The 17,500-nt window shown below is 48.6% G+C and overlaps 1 protein-coding gene across 1 annotated transcript in view; it reads right to left on the bottom strand.

Moving 5' to 3' along the window:
- Positions 1 to 14,244: 14,244 nt before the first annotated feature.
- The window catches only part of LOC311054481 (adhesion G protein-coupled receptor L3-like), a 113,255-nt gene continuing 109,999 nt past the window's right edge, over positions 14,245 to 17,500 (bottom strand). Inside the window, exons 8-9 of the mRNA XM_084070486.1 lie at positions 17,436 to 17,498; positions 14,245 to 16,191 (exon numbers count right to left, since the gene is read on the bottom strand). Of these exons, the coding sequence (XP_083926612.1) occupies positions 15,491 to 16,191; positions 17,436 to 17,498 (764 nt within the window). The 3' untranslated portion in view covers positions 14,245 to 15,490. The remainder of the gene's footprint in view (positions 16,192 to 17,435; positions 17,499 to 17,500) is intronic.

Below are 17,500 nucleotides of genomic sequence, written 5' to 3'. Positions count from 1 at the left end.
AGGCCCGATCAAAACTAAATATGCTGCGGCCAAAGATAAAGCTGCTGCGGCCAAAAAGAAGGAAAGTTGCTGTGGCTAAAATGTTAAAATGTAGTTTTTTATATTAATTGTACTATATGTAAGTACATTGAAGGCGGGGAAAGAAGCCTAAATATAAGCCAGAGCACTGATCAAGAGTCTGTGGCAAGTTTCGGGGCAAGTGGAGTGATCGTACGTACTTTTACCCCGGACAAACTTTTGAGTCATTTCAATTATAGTATTATTATTATTATTATTATTATTATATATTATTATTATTATTGTCTCCGCCAGGAGACTATGTTTTCGTTCTCGTCCTTCCGTGTGTCCACCAAGCTAACATTGGTCAAGCTTCACGTGACAATATGTTGAAAGGGTGTGCTTTGATTGGCTAGCGAGACGCATGATGAAATAGAGTTCGTATATGTGCATATATATGGGCATATAGGAAATGTATGTCTCTTTTATGTCCACATATTATATGCCACATATATGGATATATATGTACATATATAGAAATATATATGCAGACGGACAATTTCGTATATGTCACATATATGATAAACATATATGTTGATATATAAAAACATATATGTTCATATATTTTCTTTGCCCCCTCTGGTGGCAGAGGCAAACATCGCCTATGTCACAGCGCTGCGAGCTTGTACATCTGCCATTTTTGGTCCTTGACATGGGACCGTTTGAGAACCACTGCTATAGAGCACCTGCTGCCATTTCTTTGCGCCTCAGTTCTTACATTATGTTGGTGAGTCGCTTGGCTTCGTTTCCACATTGGCGGAAAGGCTTATTGTCTTCCCACTGGTTTCTGCCAGTTCTGAGCTGATGGAACTGCTGGACATCTTCTGATTGTGAAGGGAAGTCAGTTGGATGCGTCTTTCACCTGCTGCATTCAGTTTCCACTTTGCTTCAGGTCCTCAACCCTGCCCGTTTCTTTGTGCTTCTGCAGAAGAGCTTGGACAGCACATAATGGAAACACCTCCCGGCCTTGAACTTTCCGCCTGATACCCCTGGCTGATGCAGGATTACCACCTTTGTCCAGTGGTGGGAAAAGTACTTAAATGTTTTACTTAAGTAAAAGTAACAATACTGCAATGCAGAAGTACTCTGTTACAAATTAAAGTCCGGAACTAATCAGATGCGACGCTTTGTGAGCTTGTAGCTCTAAATCTACAAAGTAACTTGTAACGGAAATATTATATTATATATATTATTATATTAATATATGACTATGTGCTGATTTGTCTGAATGTAATGTCCCAAGAGAAGTAAATTAGTCTGATAATATGTCTTGAGTTTAGTACACCCTCAGTGTGCTTATTAAGCAGCAGGCTCACAGCAAGGTCAAATAGCTATTCCTCTGTAGGCAAGCGGCAGACCTAGACAGTAAGACGACGAGTTATAAGGTTTTATGAATGCAAGGAGAAAATTTCTCGTATCAGGCGTCAGTATGCTGGCTAGGGCAGTGACTATGGCCTCGGCATATAGCAGTGGGCCTTACATTCTCAGTCGATGAGAATGGAACACATGTTTATAGTTGGTCCGGGTAGTGTCGCCGCTCTTGGGCGCTGAGCGTTGAGCAGCACATTTCATAGTCAGGCAGAATTGACCTTCCATACTCAAGTGCTGAGAACACATCTTTAGGTCAGACAGAAGAATGTCAGTCCTCAGTGTTATCCTAACAATGTGTATCCTTCTGTATTTAAGCTGCCCCAACCTCCAGATCTGGGTCAGACTCCCGTTGCCTTCTGAGCCAACCGGACCCTGTCCACCTTCCCTTCCCCCATCTCCTTCCATCCCTTTCCCCTGTCCACCTTCCCTTCCTCCATGTCCGTCCATCCCTTTTCCCTCTCCCTCTCTGTTATTTATTATTATTCTCATTATTACATTACATAGGAATTATTGTTATATCATTGTCATCTGTTTTTAATAAATCTACTGAAACCATATTTCAGTATTAACACTTAATTCTCTCACCGAGGAATTATTGAATTTCCACAACATAACTAAAGTTTTCTAATAATTGTAGTGGAGTAAAATTACAATATTTGCCTCTGAGATGTATTGGAGTAGGAGTAAAAGTACTGAAAATTGGAAATACTCCAGTAAAGTAAAAGTACCTCAAAATTGTACTTAAGTACAGTACTTGAGTAAATGTACTTAGTTACTTTACACCTCTGCCTTTGTCTTGGTGCTTTCTCACTCTTATACCATGGTTTAAGAGCAGCTTTCACACCTATAGTTTGGTAGACTCTTTGCAATTTGCATTACACCAAACACGTAAACAAACATGTTTACATGCTTGTACAAAAAAATGTACCCAGAACTAATCTACCCTTCTCTGTGGCTTACAAAGCCATGTTACAAAACCAAAATGGATTATTAGGACTGGATCAAACAAAAAAATGACACAACACTGTCTTAATAGAGACTTTTGGAAGCATGGCAGGAGGTAAAGTAAAGGGTTGGTACACAGGTGATTTATATAGGGGAAATGGCTGGAGAGGATTGGTGGATCGATGACTGGAGGACCAACCGGTGGTGAGAGGCGGAGTTGACTGATTTTTGACTGAGTGGATGGGCTGGACCTCTAATTGAGAGACAGACAGAGGGCAAAAACAGAGGGGAGGAAAAAAGAACAGACACACATGCCCCACAGCCATACACGTAACACATACAGGTTTTATTCTTTTGATGAACCAATAACCACATAAAACATAGTAGTGTCCCTGTTATGGGCATGTGAACATTCGTCAAAAATAGCAGATCTACTGTACAAGCTGACTCGTCTGCTATTTTTGGCAAAAAGATTGAGAGAAAAAAGGAGGGTTAACCCCAGGGCACCCCTGTGAAATGTTTTTAAGTGGTTAAACATCTTTAGTAACCTCACCTTTTAAACATCTTTAGTAACCTCACCTTTTAAACATCTTTAGTAACTAGAGGTTACGAATGTAACCCCGGTTTTAGTAGGTTTGGAGTTTACTACTCACTATGGGATATCAGCGCCCCCAGGCGATGTACAGAGCAACACACACGCTCCCGATGCCAATTCACTGATTGGCTTAGGGTATGTCACGAGTCCGGAAGACCCGGGAGTACAAAAGCTCCACGTGACATAGGCTCTTCCTCTTAACATTCACCTCTCTGCATGCCAAATGCGCACAGAAAGGGGTGTCTGGTGAGTAGTAAACTCCAAACCTACTAAAACCGGGGTTACATTCGTAACCTCTAGTTTTACCACGGTTTTCCGTTTACTACTCACTATGGGATTCATAAACCCCCCTTGAGGTAATGAGCCACACAACCCTGATGGGCCCGCACGCCCCTCAGCCCCTAGGCCCCGCCCACACGGGCGTGACCCATGGCCCCTAGGCCATAGGTTCATGACCTACAGCCCTTGGGCGCCCCCCAGCCCACCGGGCTGGGGTGCGGGATATGATAAAGGTCAGGCCCTGACAGACTCTAGAGTCCGCCCTATTCTCTAATAGGCAGACACAAGTCCACCTCATTTATTAATTTTTTAACAAAAGAGGAACAGGGCCCTGTGTCCCTGAGACTCAGCCTACTGGTCCCAGGGAAACCTTAATATGATAAAGGTCAGGCCCTGACAGACTCTAGGGTCCGCCTTATTCTCTGATAGGCAGACACAAGTCCACCTCATTTATTAACTTTTTAACAAAAGAGGAACAGGGCCCTTTGTCCCTGAGACTCAGCCTACTGGTCCCAGGGAAACCTTAAGGAGGTCAAGATACGGAGAAAGGCTCCAAGCCTACTCCCCATCGTCCTCCGACCTGGAGGCAGCAGCCACACCCAGGACCGTGTGCGCCATCGAAGACGCCGCCACGTCCAGACTGTAAAAGGCCGCAAAAGTCGAAGGAGACGACCAATTTGCCGCTGCACAGATCTCCTGGATAGAAGCTCCCTTGTAGAGAGCCCAGGACGTAGCCATGCCTCTAGTAGAGTGGGCCCTCAGACCCCCCGGGACTGGGGCCCCACTACTCACATAAGCTAGCTTAATGGCATCTCGGATCCATCTAGAAAGCGTCGTCTTAGTGACCGCCTTCCTCTGAACCCCCACGCCAAAAGAGACAAAGAGTTGCGTCGATGAACGATTGGCCGTAGTCCTCTGACAGTAGAGCTTCAGGGCCCTCACTGGACAGAGACAATGCAACCGCTTATCCTCCGCCGAAACGAAGGGAGGCGGATGAAAGGCCACCAACTCAACCGGGTCTGGGGCCACCACCCCGGTCTTTGTAACGAACGTCAGGTTGGGTTTAAGCAAAACCCTTCTGTCGTTGTTCAGGAACTTCATGCACTCCGGACTCACCGAGAGCGCGTGCATGTCGCTGACCCGTTTAGCCGTAGACAGGGCCACCAAGAGGACCGTTTTGAGACTGACAATCCTCAAATCAGCAGACTCAAAAGGCTCGAACGGGGGACGGCACAGTGCATCCAGCACCACCGTCAAATCCCAGACTGGAAACAGTGGCCTGTTAACCGGTCTGGCTCTCCTGGCGCCGCGCATAAACTGGCGCACCAAGGCATGTTCGCCCACGGTCTTGCCATCAAACCCTTCGTGGCAAGCCGAGATGGCCGCTAAATACACCTTCACTGTCGAGAAGGATAAATCTTGATCTAACCTTCTCTGTAGAAAAGTGAGAACGCTACACACTGAGGCCTGGAAAGCCACCACCACTGGTGACTGTTCCTGACACCAAGATGCGAACATATTCCATCTGACCTCGTAAGCGTTCTGCGTGGACACGGCCCTCGCGCCCTGGATGGTAGCCACCACATCAGCGGGGAGGCCACACGAGCTCAAATTCGTCCTCTCACGGGCCAGACCCACAGGTCTAGGTCCTGAGGGCGTTCGTGGAACACCTCGTCCCCCCCCTGCCGTAGCAGGTCTGTGATGACCGGGAGGGCGAGAGGCACGTCGTAAAGGAGCGGAGTTATCTCCGACCTCCACGTGCCCCATGCTGGAGCCACCAGCAGCACCGACAGCCCCTGGAGTCTGACCCTCTCCAACGTAGGAAGGATCAACTCCATCGGCGGGAAAGCATACAGTAGTTCGCTCGGCCAGCTGTGTGCCAAGGCGTCCATGCCCATGGAGCGGTCCCCCGCCTTCACTGAGAAAAAGCGAGAACACTTCGCGTTCTCTTCGGAGGCAAACAAGTCGACCTGGGGGCGGCCGAACCTCCGCCAGATTTGGCCCGCCACGCTCGGCTTGAGCGACCACTCTCCGTACCGGAGACCGCCCCTGGACAGCAGGTCCGCTCCGCGGTTCTGAAGGCCCGGCACATGAGACGCCCGTATGGACGCGAGCCGAGAGTCGCACCATAGCGTCATCTCGCGTGCTAGACCGTCCAACACCAGGGAGGTCAAGCCTCCCTGTTTGTTGATATAACTCATGGTTGTAGTATTGTCCGTTCTGATCGACACATGACAACCCAGAATCCGAGCCTCGAAATGTTTGAGAGCGAGGAAAACCGCCAGCAGTTCCAGGTAATTGATGTGAGCCGACTGCAACGTCGGGTTCCATACCCCCCTGGCCCAACTGCCTTCGTGGACGGCCCCCCAGCCCGACAAACTGGCATCTGTGGTGATGACTTTCCACGAAATCACAGCTCCTATGCTGACCCCCTGGGACAGAAAAGCTACCTGTGACCAAGGCCCGAGTGTCTCCATGCACCATGGAGACACCGTCACCAAATGGCGACCCGAGGTGGGTGGGAGGCGCAGCGCCCGCAGCCACCTCTGAGCAGGTCTCATGTAGAGCCTCCCCAAGCGGATTAAGTGAATGGCCGAAGCCATGAGACCCACCGCTTGCATACATTGCTTGTAAGTAACTTGACGCCCCAGGCGAAAAGACCTCACACAAGCCAAAACGCTGTCTATCCTCTCCTTGGATAGGCGTGCCCTGAGCGTGTTCGAGTCCAACGAGATCCCCAAGAAGGTGGCCCGTTGGGACGGAACCAGAACGCTCTTCTTGTCGTTGATTGTGAAACCCAATGACGTCAAGTGGGAGATGGCCACGGCCGTGTGGCGCGCTACCTCCTCCGCCGAGCCCGCAGCTATTAGCCAGTCGTCTATGTAAGTCGACAGACGGATTCCTTGTCTCCGCAGTGGAGCAATGGCCGCGTTGGTACACTTCACAAACACCCGCGGGCTCAACGACATGCCAAAGGGGAGAACCATGTACTCGTACACTTTCCCTTCGAAGCCGAAGCGCAGGAACTTTCTGTGCGGGGGGTAAATCGGTATGTGGAAGTAAGCATCTTTGAGATCGATGCTCGTCCACCAGTCGCCCTGACGCACCGTGCGTAATAGCTTCACGGTCGTTAGCATTTGAAAATGAAACACCGACAGATACCTGTTGAGGCCCTTCAGATTCAGAATGGGCCGTACGCCCCCCCCCTTCTTTTTCACCAGAAAATATTCCGAATAGAACCCCAGCCGGTTCTGATCCGGAGATAATTCTCTGATCGCGCCTTTGCTCAGTAGAGAGGCCACCTCCTCTCTCAGAGTCTTGGCCGCTTGGCCCGACGCCCGAGTGAACAATACCTTGTCCGATGTAGGAGGTTTCCTGGAAAATTGCAGTCTGTAACCCTTGTGGACGGTACGCAGCACCCAAGGATTTGGTTTGCAAAGTTTCCATTGATCCAAGCACCGAGCGAGCGGGTTGTCGCTGGGTGCTGACGTCATCGGTTCCCCCAGTCGCGCTAACGTTTCCATGGGAACCGGAGACGCTATTACCATGTTGCTGGACGGGGCTCCGCTCGTGGAGCCCGCTAGAGGCAACAGAGGCCGCATTGGAGTCAGCGGGACGCGAGTCCAGGTCACGTGACCTAGTACGGAAGCGTTCCGCACTACACCCTTGTTGTTTACAAAGTCCGTCGCCATCTTGTCTAGGCCCCTTGGCCTGGTCAGAGGAAGCGACGGAGCCACCTTCACAGAAGAAAGCACTCTGCCGCCCTCCAGAGGTTGGCATGGCACGGTACTCATTGAGTTGTAAATATGAGGGTGACCTTCGACCCTCGCCGCCATCTTGCAAATCGTCCGTCCTACAGTGGGCCTCTGGCGCCCTCTGCCGGACGGATGATAAAATTGGCAAAACTGGCGTGACCCATGTACAATGGCGTTTGGAATTAGCAAGGGATTTATTACCTTTGTTTTGTTCATAACATGCACGGTATTCATCCCAGCAGCGCTTGGACAGTCTCCAAAGGGACTGACCAAGTGCTGTGGGCTTATGGGTGGGGAGCACTGATACGGGGGGACCCCCCCCAGGGGGGCCCCCTCGCATCGCGGCTCTGAGGCGGGTGAAATGATGAGAGGTTTTGTAAATTTCACATTTATTGGAAAAAACTTTTGTACAACACCCTGGTAAACATTGTGACACACATCTGGACAAATTACAGCAGAGGCCTGGCTCTGTGGGAAAATTGTCTGTTTCAGTCTTTTTGTCACAGCAAACGTTGGGGGTAAAGTAGAGGCCAGTCTCTTCCCCAAGGTGACCAGGGGGGCTAATCCCCCCCCACTCCGTCCGTGTGGATGTGGGGGGGGCAGCCGAACAGCCGGTAAAACCGGCGGGCAAGTGTCACTTATCCTGCCCGCGCCCCCGTCCTCTCCCACCGCGTCGTGCGGCCCGCGGGGAAGAAGGAGGGGGGGGGGGGCGAGGGTCCTTACGGCGAACGTCGCCAGCACCGAGCGACATGGGTCCCTCCGCTCTGGAGGACCGGGTCGATGGGGTGCGGGAGCCACCGCCGGACCTGGCGGATTGGTGCGAGGAGGACCTCCCTCTGATAGCAGACCTCTCCTGGCGAGGTCCGACTGGACGGGAAGGTGTGGGAGCCAGGAGGCCCTTTGCTGCCTCCTTACGCGCCTTCGTGGACTCGGTGGAGTCCTTGATGTATTTCTCCGCCCCACAGAAAAGGTTGCTTGGCGTGAGGGGGAGAGCCATCAGCTTCTTCTTGGCGTCGACTTTTTGCGCGTCCTTGCAGCTCCTTTGCGTCGTCGCCCCACGTCGTCTTTAGCTCCGCGAGCCGCACGGCGGAGGAGCCCTGGAGGATGGTGGCGGCGTGGAGGGACTTTGCAACCTGTCCGGCGGCGGCGTAAGTTTTCTTTAACGCCGCGGAGGCTGCTCTGAGGTGGCCGCTGGCGAAAGACGGTGTTTCGCCGAGGATCACCGTGCCCGACTGCATATATTCTAGCCCCTCCGCTAGTACTGGATCCATCGGCGGGGCGTCGATTATCCCCAGGTCCCTGGCGGAGACGAGGTCGATGGGAAAGGGGAGTTTGTTAGGGTCGCTGTGATCCCCCCAGGAGCTCATCAGCGCACCCCTGAAGCCCTTTGCCTCCGGCAGCTTTTTGGACTCCATCACCCGTGTTGGTGGAGCCTCCAGGCCTTGGAAACCTGTTGCAGGAGTGGCGGCGCTGCGGCTCTCCATGGGCTGCTCCAGCCCGCACCTGCAGATCGCCCGCTTGAAAACAGCCGTCACGGGCTCGAGGATCTCCTCCTCGACGACCACGTGGGTCTCGGTCTCTGCGTCGGCACTGGCCATGGACGCCTCCTGGACGTCCTGGTACGGCGCTAGCTCTGACTCGTCCTCCTCCTCCTCGTAAGCGGGGAGGACCAGCGACTCCTCGCTGCCCGCTAGGGAGGCTCCCCATTCGAAGTGTCGCTGGGGGGAGGGAGAGGCGCTGCTGGCGTGCTGCGGCGGAGACAGCCCCCCGCTTGCAGCAGCCGCGCTGGAAGGTGGCGTCAGGTTAGTCGTCGCCTGACGCTTTAGTCGTGGTGTCGGCACCGGCGGGGGTCCCATGAGTGGCCTCCCAAGCGGCACCCCTGGGACTCCCGTGCTGGTGGTGGCGACGGCGGTGGAGGCCTCGCCGGCGTCTTGTCTCCTGGCCCAGCTGACCAGTTGCTGGACTCTGGCCAGCCGGGCGTCGAGCTGCTGGCTGGTGAAGGAGGCGCAGCCGTGGCATTCGTCCTCCTCACCCTGGTGGGCCTTCGCGAAGTGGGCATGGTCGACCCCCAGGCAGTAGATGCAGACCCGATGGGGGTCGTCAGCGGCGATCAGAAGCTCACACTCCGCGAAGCCGCAGCTTCTTGGTGGTTCCATGCTGGCCTGTAAAACAGCGGTGCTAAAGTTTTAGCTAGTAGCGCTTAGCCTAGCTGCTATCGTTAGCTTAGCCACTGGTGGTTAGCTAGCAGCTAGTAGCCGCTAAACCGGCGTTCTTAAACAGACCAATGAATGAAACATTTGAGAATACAATTCAGAAAATTCTTCTATAAGTCTCGGGAGATAACTTATATTTAGCAAGATTTTTCCCGTGGGGAATACTCCTTATTCCCGCTTTGGGTTATGTTGACAAAATCTTATACTTAACTTGTTGTGTGTGATAACGTCTGCGCAATCGCATGCAGAGTGGTGAAAAGAGGAAGAGCCTATGTCACGTGGAGCTTTTGTACTCCCGGGTCTTCCGGACTCGTGACATACCCTAAGCCAATCAGTGAATTGGCATCGGGAGCGTGTGTGTTGCTCTGTACATCGCCTGGGGGCGCTGATATCCCATAGTGAGTAGTAAACGGAAAACCGTGGTAAAACCTCACCTTTTAAACATCTTCAGCAACCTCACCTTTTAAACGTCTTATAACCTTTCCGCCTGATACCCCCTCGGTGCGGAAATCTTTCAAAATGTTTCAGAAATAGCACATCTACAAGCTCACAATGCATGGTATCAAGCTTGTATAGCCTGTGCAACACCATCTATGACAAAGTATAAGAAAGGCCATACAAGCATACACATATAGCATTTAAATGTCTCATTGGAATATTTCACTATTTGCAAAAGGAATGTTTAAAAATCTAAAACACATTTAATGCAGAAGAAATAAAATAACCGTATAAGTCAAAATAATCGTGTGAAACATCTGTGAGAACAACTTTTGCACAGTTCCTGACATATCAAACTGATTGATTCCCTTGCTGCCCTCACCCAGAGTGTTAAAGTGTCATTTATACTTTTTTGCAAGCTGGTGTCGGCCATCGAGAATTGCAGACATTAAGCTCACAACGCGAGTGCAAGTGCAACACGTTGTGAGCTTGTAGATCGACTATTGTTGGGTGTGCGACATGTCAAGGCGCGCAAATCAAGTTTAGTGTAACTCAGGCTTCAGAGCATTCAGAGATGTGTTTGTGTGAGAGACACGCAAAGAACGCCTTCCCTTCAGGGAGAAGGAGAGAGGGAGCGGGAAGATGACACAGCCAGGCAGCACTAACCGATCAGAGCACTCCAGCAGAGATATGACCCACATAGTCTGACGCTCATTTAATCAGCCTGCTGCTGGCAGCGTGGCAGAGAGAGAGAGAGAGAGAGAGAGAGAGAGAGAGAGAGAGAGAGAGAGAGAGAGAGAGAGAGAGAGAGAGTCAGAAGAAGTGAGGGAGGAAGGCAGAGGGAGGTAGGAGGATCCAGTTAGGTTAACAGCATTTTTCTCACCCCATTTGATTCCCTTCTTCTTGACATCTCACCATTCTTAATCTCTTATTTGAGATGGACACTATACACATGTATGTGATTTTCATTACATTCAAACTCACCCCTCTTAAGGATGATTTAGGCTATACTTAGCACAACAGCATTGTGTGCTTGTAGATCTGCTATTGTCGGGTGTGTGACACAGTAATAAGTCAGGCTTTATTCCAGAATCTGCTTTCCTTGACACCATATCCACTTCAAATCTCTGATACAAGTGGGTAAAGAGAGTGTAATAGTTCTCAGTGCCTGGCAGATATATTCCCTATTCCTATTGTTTGTAACCTTTTGAAGTGATATTTTCACAAATCAAACGGTGTGTGAGATACTTTCATGAGACAATTGATATTGAAATACTGACTGAGTCAAAGAGCGAAACTCTAAGTTGTTGTTTTACTTATTTATAGTTTTGAAAATGTTTACTTTTTACTGTCAGTCAACCATCACTATGAAGTTTCTTTTTTTTTTTAAACAACTTGTGTTTACCCACTTTTCTTACTACTGCAATGCTACTGGCAACGTTTATAACACAGTGCTTTTGCGCCATATTACCAGCCCAAATATGGACATGCCTGACGTCAACGCAAACAGGCACCTCACAAGCCCATATATATGGAGATACCCGTGGGTGTGTGTGTCTAGATTATGCCCATATATGGCAAAGACGTGACTTGGCGTGACATTGCCATCAAGCGGCGCTAACAAGGCCAACAGGGCAACGTGAGCTAAGCTTTTCTCTCCCTCTTCACCCATCATGTCAGCCAATCAGCGTTGATATTGTTCTGTACGATATGAAAGACAACGCACAAGCCCTTGCTTGCAGAGCACCGGCCTACTCGCACACAAGTCAGAAACGATGCAAGTTGGAAATGCATGCCCCAGGCAGTTATGCAATGCTCGTTGTAGCTGTTGTCAGAGTACCCGTCTGTCTGTCTGTCTGTCTGTCTGTCTGTCTGTGTCCCTTTTATGCCCATTATGGAGTTAAAGTGTCAGGCATTCCCAAATGTAGGCCAGTCTATGACATCATATTGATAACATCAGCATACTCTACTATATATGGGGATTCACGATTTTATCCATATTTGGGGGAGGTCCGCTGATCCAACCGACTTCCCTCTTTGCGCCAATGGTTTCTGTTGTGAATGATGTCACACGCCCATATATGGAAAACTCTGACGACAGAGAGACAGAGAGGGAAAGAGGGAAGGAGGTAGCCTGAGATGCACCCTGCTTCACAGCGTTTTTTTCTCTCACTTCGTTTCTCAGTCTGTGGAAAGCCTCCTATCTCCAAGGGAGGCGGGACATGCCATACGGCTGAAAACGAGCCGTGGCTTCTGATTGGTCTGTGGTGCAGGGCGGGACAAAAACACCAATGTGATCGATGTGATTCGTTTAAACAACATCCAATCAGCAACGACGTTGCCTACGTAACATAGTTCCAGTGTAGTTCTGCAAAACGAGTCAAATAGGAGCCTTTCTAGACTGAGAAACGAAGTGAGATCCACCAAACGTAGTGAAGCAGGCTGGATCCAGGGTTGCCAGATCTGCCTATTATAATTTCCCCGCAAGATTGTATCGCAACGCGTTGTGAGCTTGTAGATCTGCTATTTTCAAATAGCTGATGTAATGTTAAAGTGCTCATGTGGCCCATAGTCCCTTCTTTTGGGCTGGTTTTCCTAGACCTGGTTGCTTGTTTCTCTCACAGAATCTGGCAACACTGGCTGGATCCCAAGCTAGGAAGGAGGGATAGGGAGAAGGGAGGGAGAGGGACATCAACGTGTCGCAAAGCGACGTGCTGATCAGCGCAATAACCCCAGATGCCCCGGGCAAGCTGGTAACGCTGCACTTTTGTGCCGTACGCTCTGCTTGTACTGTAGTTTATGTGACAGATTATATTTTCCTCAGAATGGCCTGTCAGAATGTATGCACCTGAATAGAAAGAACACAGCCTGAACATCAGTGGTGAATATGCTTCCTCTGATGGCAGCAATATTATAAATGTAAATTGCCCCAGTAGGTGATGCTCTATAATTGGTGCCTCGGTATAAATCAACTGGGTCAACAGTTTTTACTGAACTGGCATGAGGGTTTTGAATTAGGGAGACAGAACATTACAGCCATCAGGAATATAATGCAATGTGCTGGGGCTTGTACGCAGTGCAAAAGGCCAGACTGCAAAATTTGAAAATAAAGTATGATTTGCGGTGTTCGTGTTGCAATAAAACGGGTCGGAAAGGTTATTGTCAGGGCAGAAACCTGTATCTCCATTGTTCATGTTTTTATGAATAAATGCCCTATTTTATACTTTTTCGTATGACAATGTCAGCCAAAAGAAGCAAAATTAGCCTACAAGCTTGCAGCTCTGCTATTTTGGAAAAATCGGACAATTAATAAATTGTCTGATTTATTTATGAAATGCATAAAATAGGGACACCAGGTTGAAAGTGGTTAGTGTGTCTGTGGGGTTTATAAATATCTCACCAGTGAAAAGTATTACTGTAACAAGAGCTTGTGTGACTATGGCTCCACAGGAACACATAACACTTTTCCTGAAAAGTTACACTTTTGGACACAGGTTTCCCGGCCGCCAGACAGCGAACATATTGATTAACATGTTTTCCACCTGTGTGTGTATTACGTTTCAGTCTAATTAACACATTGTAAGAGTTAACAGAACAGAGAACCCCAAAACTATGTCAGTAATTTATTTTTTGGCAAACAACTTTCACTGTTACAACAAATATTAGTTATGAGATCATTCAACTTGGAACCCATACAAAAAGAATAAATAATTCTCAATAATAACTGTAATAATCATGATCATAATAATTTAAAAAAAGAGCTCTCAGTGCCGCATTATCTATCCCTGCTTCAATCCAGCCTTGTTTCCTCCAAGCTTGTTTTGCGCTCCATAAACCAATAAACAGATAAATAAATAATTTCTCTCTTGGGGACATGGAGGGGGGCTTGTGGGATACATGTGCAAGCTTCACTTCAGACACTTATGAATTTCCCCCCTAAATAAGTAAACATTGGCTTTCCACACTGGACAGTGCTGCTGTGTGTTTTCACATCTTCAATACACATACAGTACATGGCGTGTAATCATGACATTACACAGGTGAGCCCCACTCTTTCCAAATAGTGGCATTTCCTTGTTTTTCTTACTGAGCATGACATTTCTATCAGTGTTTTTTTTTTTCTTCCTCTCCTCATTTTTGTTCTGTACAATAAGGTTTGACCAAACATGACTAGGTAACGTCGTCAATTTGAATTGGTAAGAATATTGGCAGTACTGTAAACAGTAGACAGAATATGCTGCATAATATTTACTAGTTACACTAGCCTCATGTAAAGTCCATATATTCTGGAAGTATTTTTGACCCAGGCTCATTGTGCCTATAGGCACTCTGTGTGTTGTGATAACATGTTCTATATTCAACAGCCAATGACACGTCCACCTCTTGAAATGACCAAAGCATACCATTGCAATGGCAACTTGTCTGGCGCTGAGACATTCCTTTGTGATAACGTTGCCATATATCATTCTCCATTTAGTTTTTAAATCTACACAGTGGTAAAAAATATATAGTTACAATTGATTTCCAAAATATAAGTGACAGTGATGTTGCTATAAACGGACCAGAATGAAGTGTGCGTGTAGGGTATATGTGTGTGTGTGTGTGTGTGTGTGTGTGTGTGTGTGTGTGTGTGTGTGTGTGTGTGTGTGTGTGTGTGTGTGTGTGTGTGTGTGTGTGTGTGTGTGTGTTAACTAAGTGGTGTTTATGGTCTGTATTTAAGGAAATGTGAAATGAGAGATTGTTCCTAGCTTGCTCTGTGGTCTACATGTGACCAACAGAACATATCATGACATATCAGAACAGTTCCACTTACAAGAGGATTGCAAACTCAAGTAAAAAAAGAAAGAAAACATGACTCAGTCATATGCAATGCTTGTATCTGTATTCTGTACAATACATAGAAATTGTTGGTGATTACTTCATAATCCTTCGATAACTGAAAACTGTTACAGAAGAGAGAAGAAAAAACATAACTTTTTTTTGTTTTATTCAGTCTGTAATATTATCTTCCTTCTTTGTTTTCTGTCAAATACACAGTAGCCACAGTCACTACAAAGTTGTAGGAATGTTACACCAGCCCAGACACGAGTCCAGTTTAGCAGATATCAACAGGAAGAAGAACATTAATGTGATATGGTTATAGTTCGGCTGTCTAATAAAATAGTTTTTTTTGGGTTGATCACCTGTGAGGATATACAGTATATCATACATATTCCACTTGATTGGCGGGTAGCGGGACGGGGCCCTGCGGTGTGCCAATTCAAATCCACACCTCCAGGGTTCACTGTCCTGTGACTACCCACTGGAGAGGAAGAAACATCATCATCCCTGTAAATGTCTTCATGAGTGAGACGGACAGACAGATAAGACAGACAGTGCTCCTTTGGGGCAACGCCTCTTGATGTGGTCGTACTGGAGACTAACTAGAATCTGCTCGAGGTCCATATTGGGGGAGCTCGTAGGGCTACGGTCAATCCAAGGTTCCAGATGAAAGTAACAAGTAGGTTAAAATTACAAAACCCTCCCCGTGTCCTTACTTTGAAGGGCAAACAGGTCCATTCCTCAATGCTATTCACAGGAAATGTTGTCGGACCCGCCCTTACGGTATACACCACTCACAACAATACGCACTGTATGATGTTATGCCTTGCTTTCGTTTTCGAACAACCGTCCCAGCCACACTGTCAGGAGCCGGTATCGGACACAGCGCGCCGACGCGCGGCGGACGTCCCCACATTCTGTCTCACTCAACAACACAGAACCATTTTCACTTGGAGAGTTTTTGGGGGAATGTGAGGGCGGGCCGGGGGGGAGGGGTAGGAGTCTCCTGATTGGCTCTATAGGCTGGTCACCAGGTGGGCGGGATCTATAGGGGGCTCCTCGGGCGATGACTCAGAATCCTCCTTGTTGGCGGGCACCATGTATCCGTCGCTGCCCCCCCGGCCCATGTGGTAGTAGGTGTGGAGCTCGTGGAGGTGGTTCCTGGAGCCCAGGTTGGGCATGCTCTTGTAGTAGACGTCGTCCAGCTCCGGGGCCGTGGCGCTCTTGCAGGGCTGCAGCTCGCCGGAGCTCTCCTCCTCGCCGTCCGTCAGGCCGTTGAGCTGCTGCGCGTCGGGCAGGTCCGTCAGCACGGGCATGCTGGTGTAGAGCGAGTCTCTGTGGCCGGGGGAGTGCGGGTGCTGCGCGTTGTGCTCGTCGCCGCCGTTCTCGTTGGTCAGCAGCGGGAAGAAGCTCTCGCTGGTCTCCTGCGGGATCCGGCGCGGCCGCGAGAAGCTGTGGGGCGGAGGGGGAGGCGGCGGGTGGCTGTCGGGGGGAGGGGGCCGGGGAGGCAGCAGAGGGGCGTTGGACTCCTCCCGGATGATCTCCAGGCCCAGGCTCTCGTCGTGGGGGAAGGCGGCGGGGTTGTCCAGCACCATGGAGCCGCCGTCGTCTTTGCCGCCGCCGCCGCCCATGTTCCCAACGCCCATGTTGCCGAGGCCGACGCCCATGCCAACGCTACCGCTGCTGCTGCTGCTGCTGCTGCCACTCACCATGCCGCCTGGGAGGAGAGTTGTGCCGACAAGGACCGGATAAATGCATTTATATTATTATTAGGGGTGCAACAGTTAATCGAACTAATCAATTCAATCGATTAAAAAATGTTATCAATGCTGTTTAACTGACAATTTCATAAAATAATCTATTAGTAATCGATCCCTATTTTGGGCATGTGTATACTTTGACTCAAGTACAGGAGTTGAGCACTTTGTCCACCACTAAACAGAGTGATGCAGTACTGATATGAAGTGGAAGACCTGCATCATCCACTCAAGAGGTTTATTTACCAATAATGACCACCTCAGTATAGTACATCATCCACATTATGACACAGCTACATTACAGGCGAAAACCTTCAAGAAATACATCCCAGCCCAGCCATAATCTGTTCGAACCACTGCCGCACCCACGGCCAGGCAAACGGTATAGGAGCCTGGCGAGCAGTACCACCAGATTATTGAACAGTTTCTACCCCGCAACAATCCGGCTGCTGAACAGAAATTAAAGTCTGGTGACACTGCACAGAACTGTGAAATGTGCTTTAAAAGGGACATTTCTTGTAAACACTTTATGCACTCACTCACTTTATTATAGATATTATATGTAGTTTAGTCATATTATGCACTTTATGCTTCTCCTCTCTCTCTATGAGATGACTATCTTTTAACTGCAATGATGAGCCTGCACAACCAAGAATTTCACCCACTTACTTGTAATGTGATGTGACAATAATAAAGATTGATTCTGATTCTGATTTGGGGGAAATAGCGAAAATAGCCAATATACAAGCTCACAATGCGATATGTTGTGAGCTTGTAGATCTGCTATTTTCAATATTGTTTGCAGGACACAGCAGTGTGACAAAGAATAGCATAACACTTAAGTTGTTAATCGATTCATTGATATATCCCAAAATGTAAAATAAATAGTATTTGATTAATCGAAAAATGTATAATATAATTGCTAGGAAAATAATCGATAGCATGCAGTCCTATATAATAATAATTATAATAATAATCAATATTATTTAACAGTATTTCATTTTTAAAGATATTTTTGGGTCTTTTCTGTCTTTATATTCAGTAGAGTGTGACAGGAAACAGGGAGTGATACGCAGCAAAGGCCGTCGGGCTCGGGAATTGAACCTGCTGCGACACACTGTCAGGCTGCAGTAGAGCCTACATAAACCCACAAAACAACCAACCGCCCTGCAGTATAACCAATGAATAAGCCGGTGGGTGTCACCTCCGTTGGCCATGCTGCTGTTCACCAGCTTGTTCATCAGGTTGTGGCTGCGCTCGGTGGTGGCT

Source organism: Gymnoscopelus microlampas (genome assembly GCF_963454915.1).
Source record: "Gymnoscopelus microlampas genome assembly, chromosome: 2".
Taxonomy (NCBI): domain Eukaryota; kingdom Metazoa; phylum Chordata; class Actinopteri; order Myctophiformes; family Myctophidae; genus Gymnoscopelus; species Gymnoscopelus microlampas.
The sequence above is the reverse complement of the archived record's forward strand: the minus strand, read 5'-3'. Positions and strand labels throughout refer to the sequence as shown.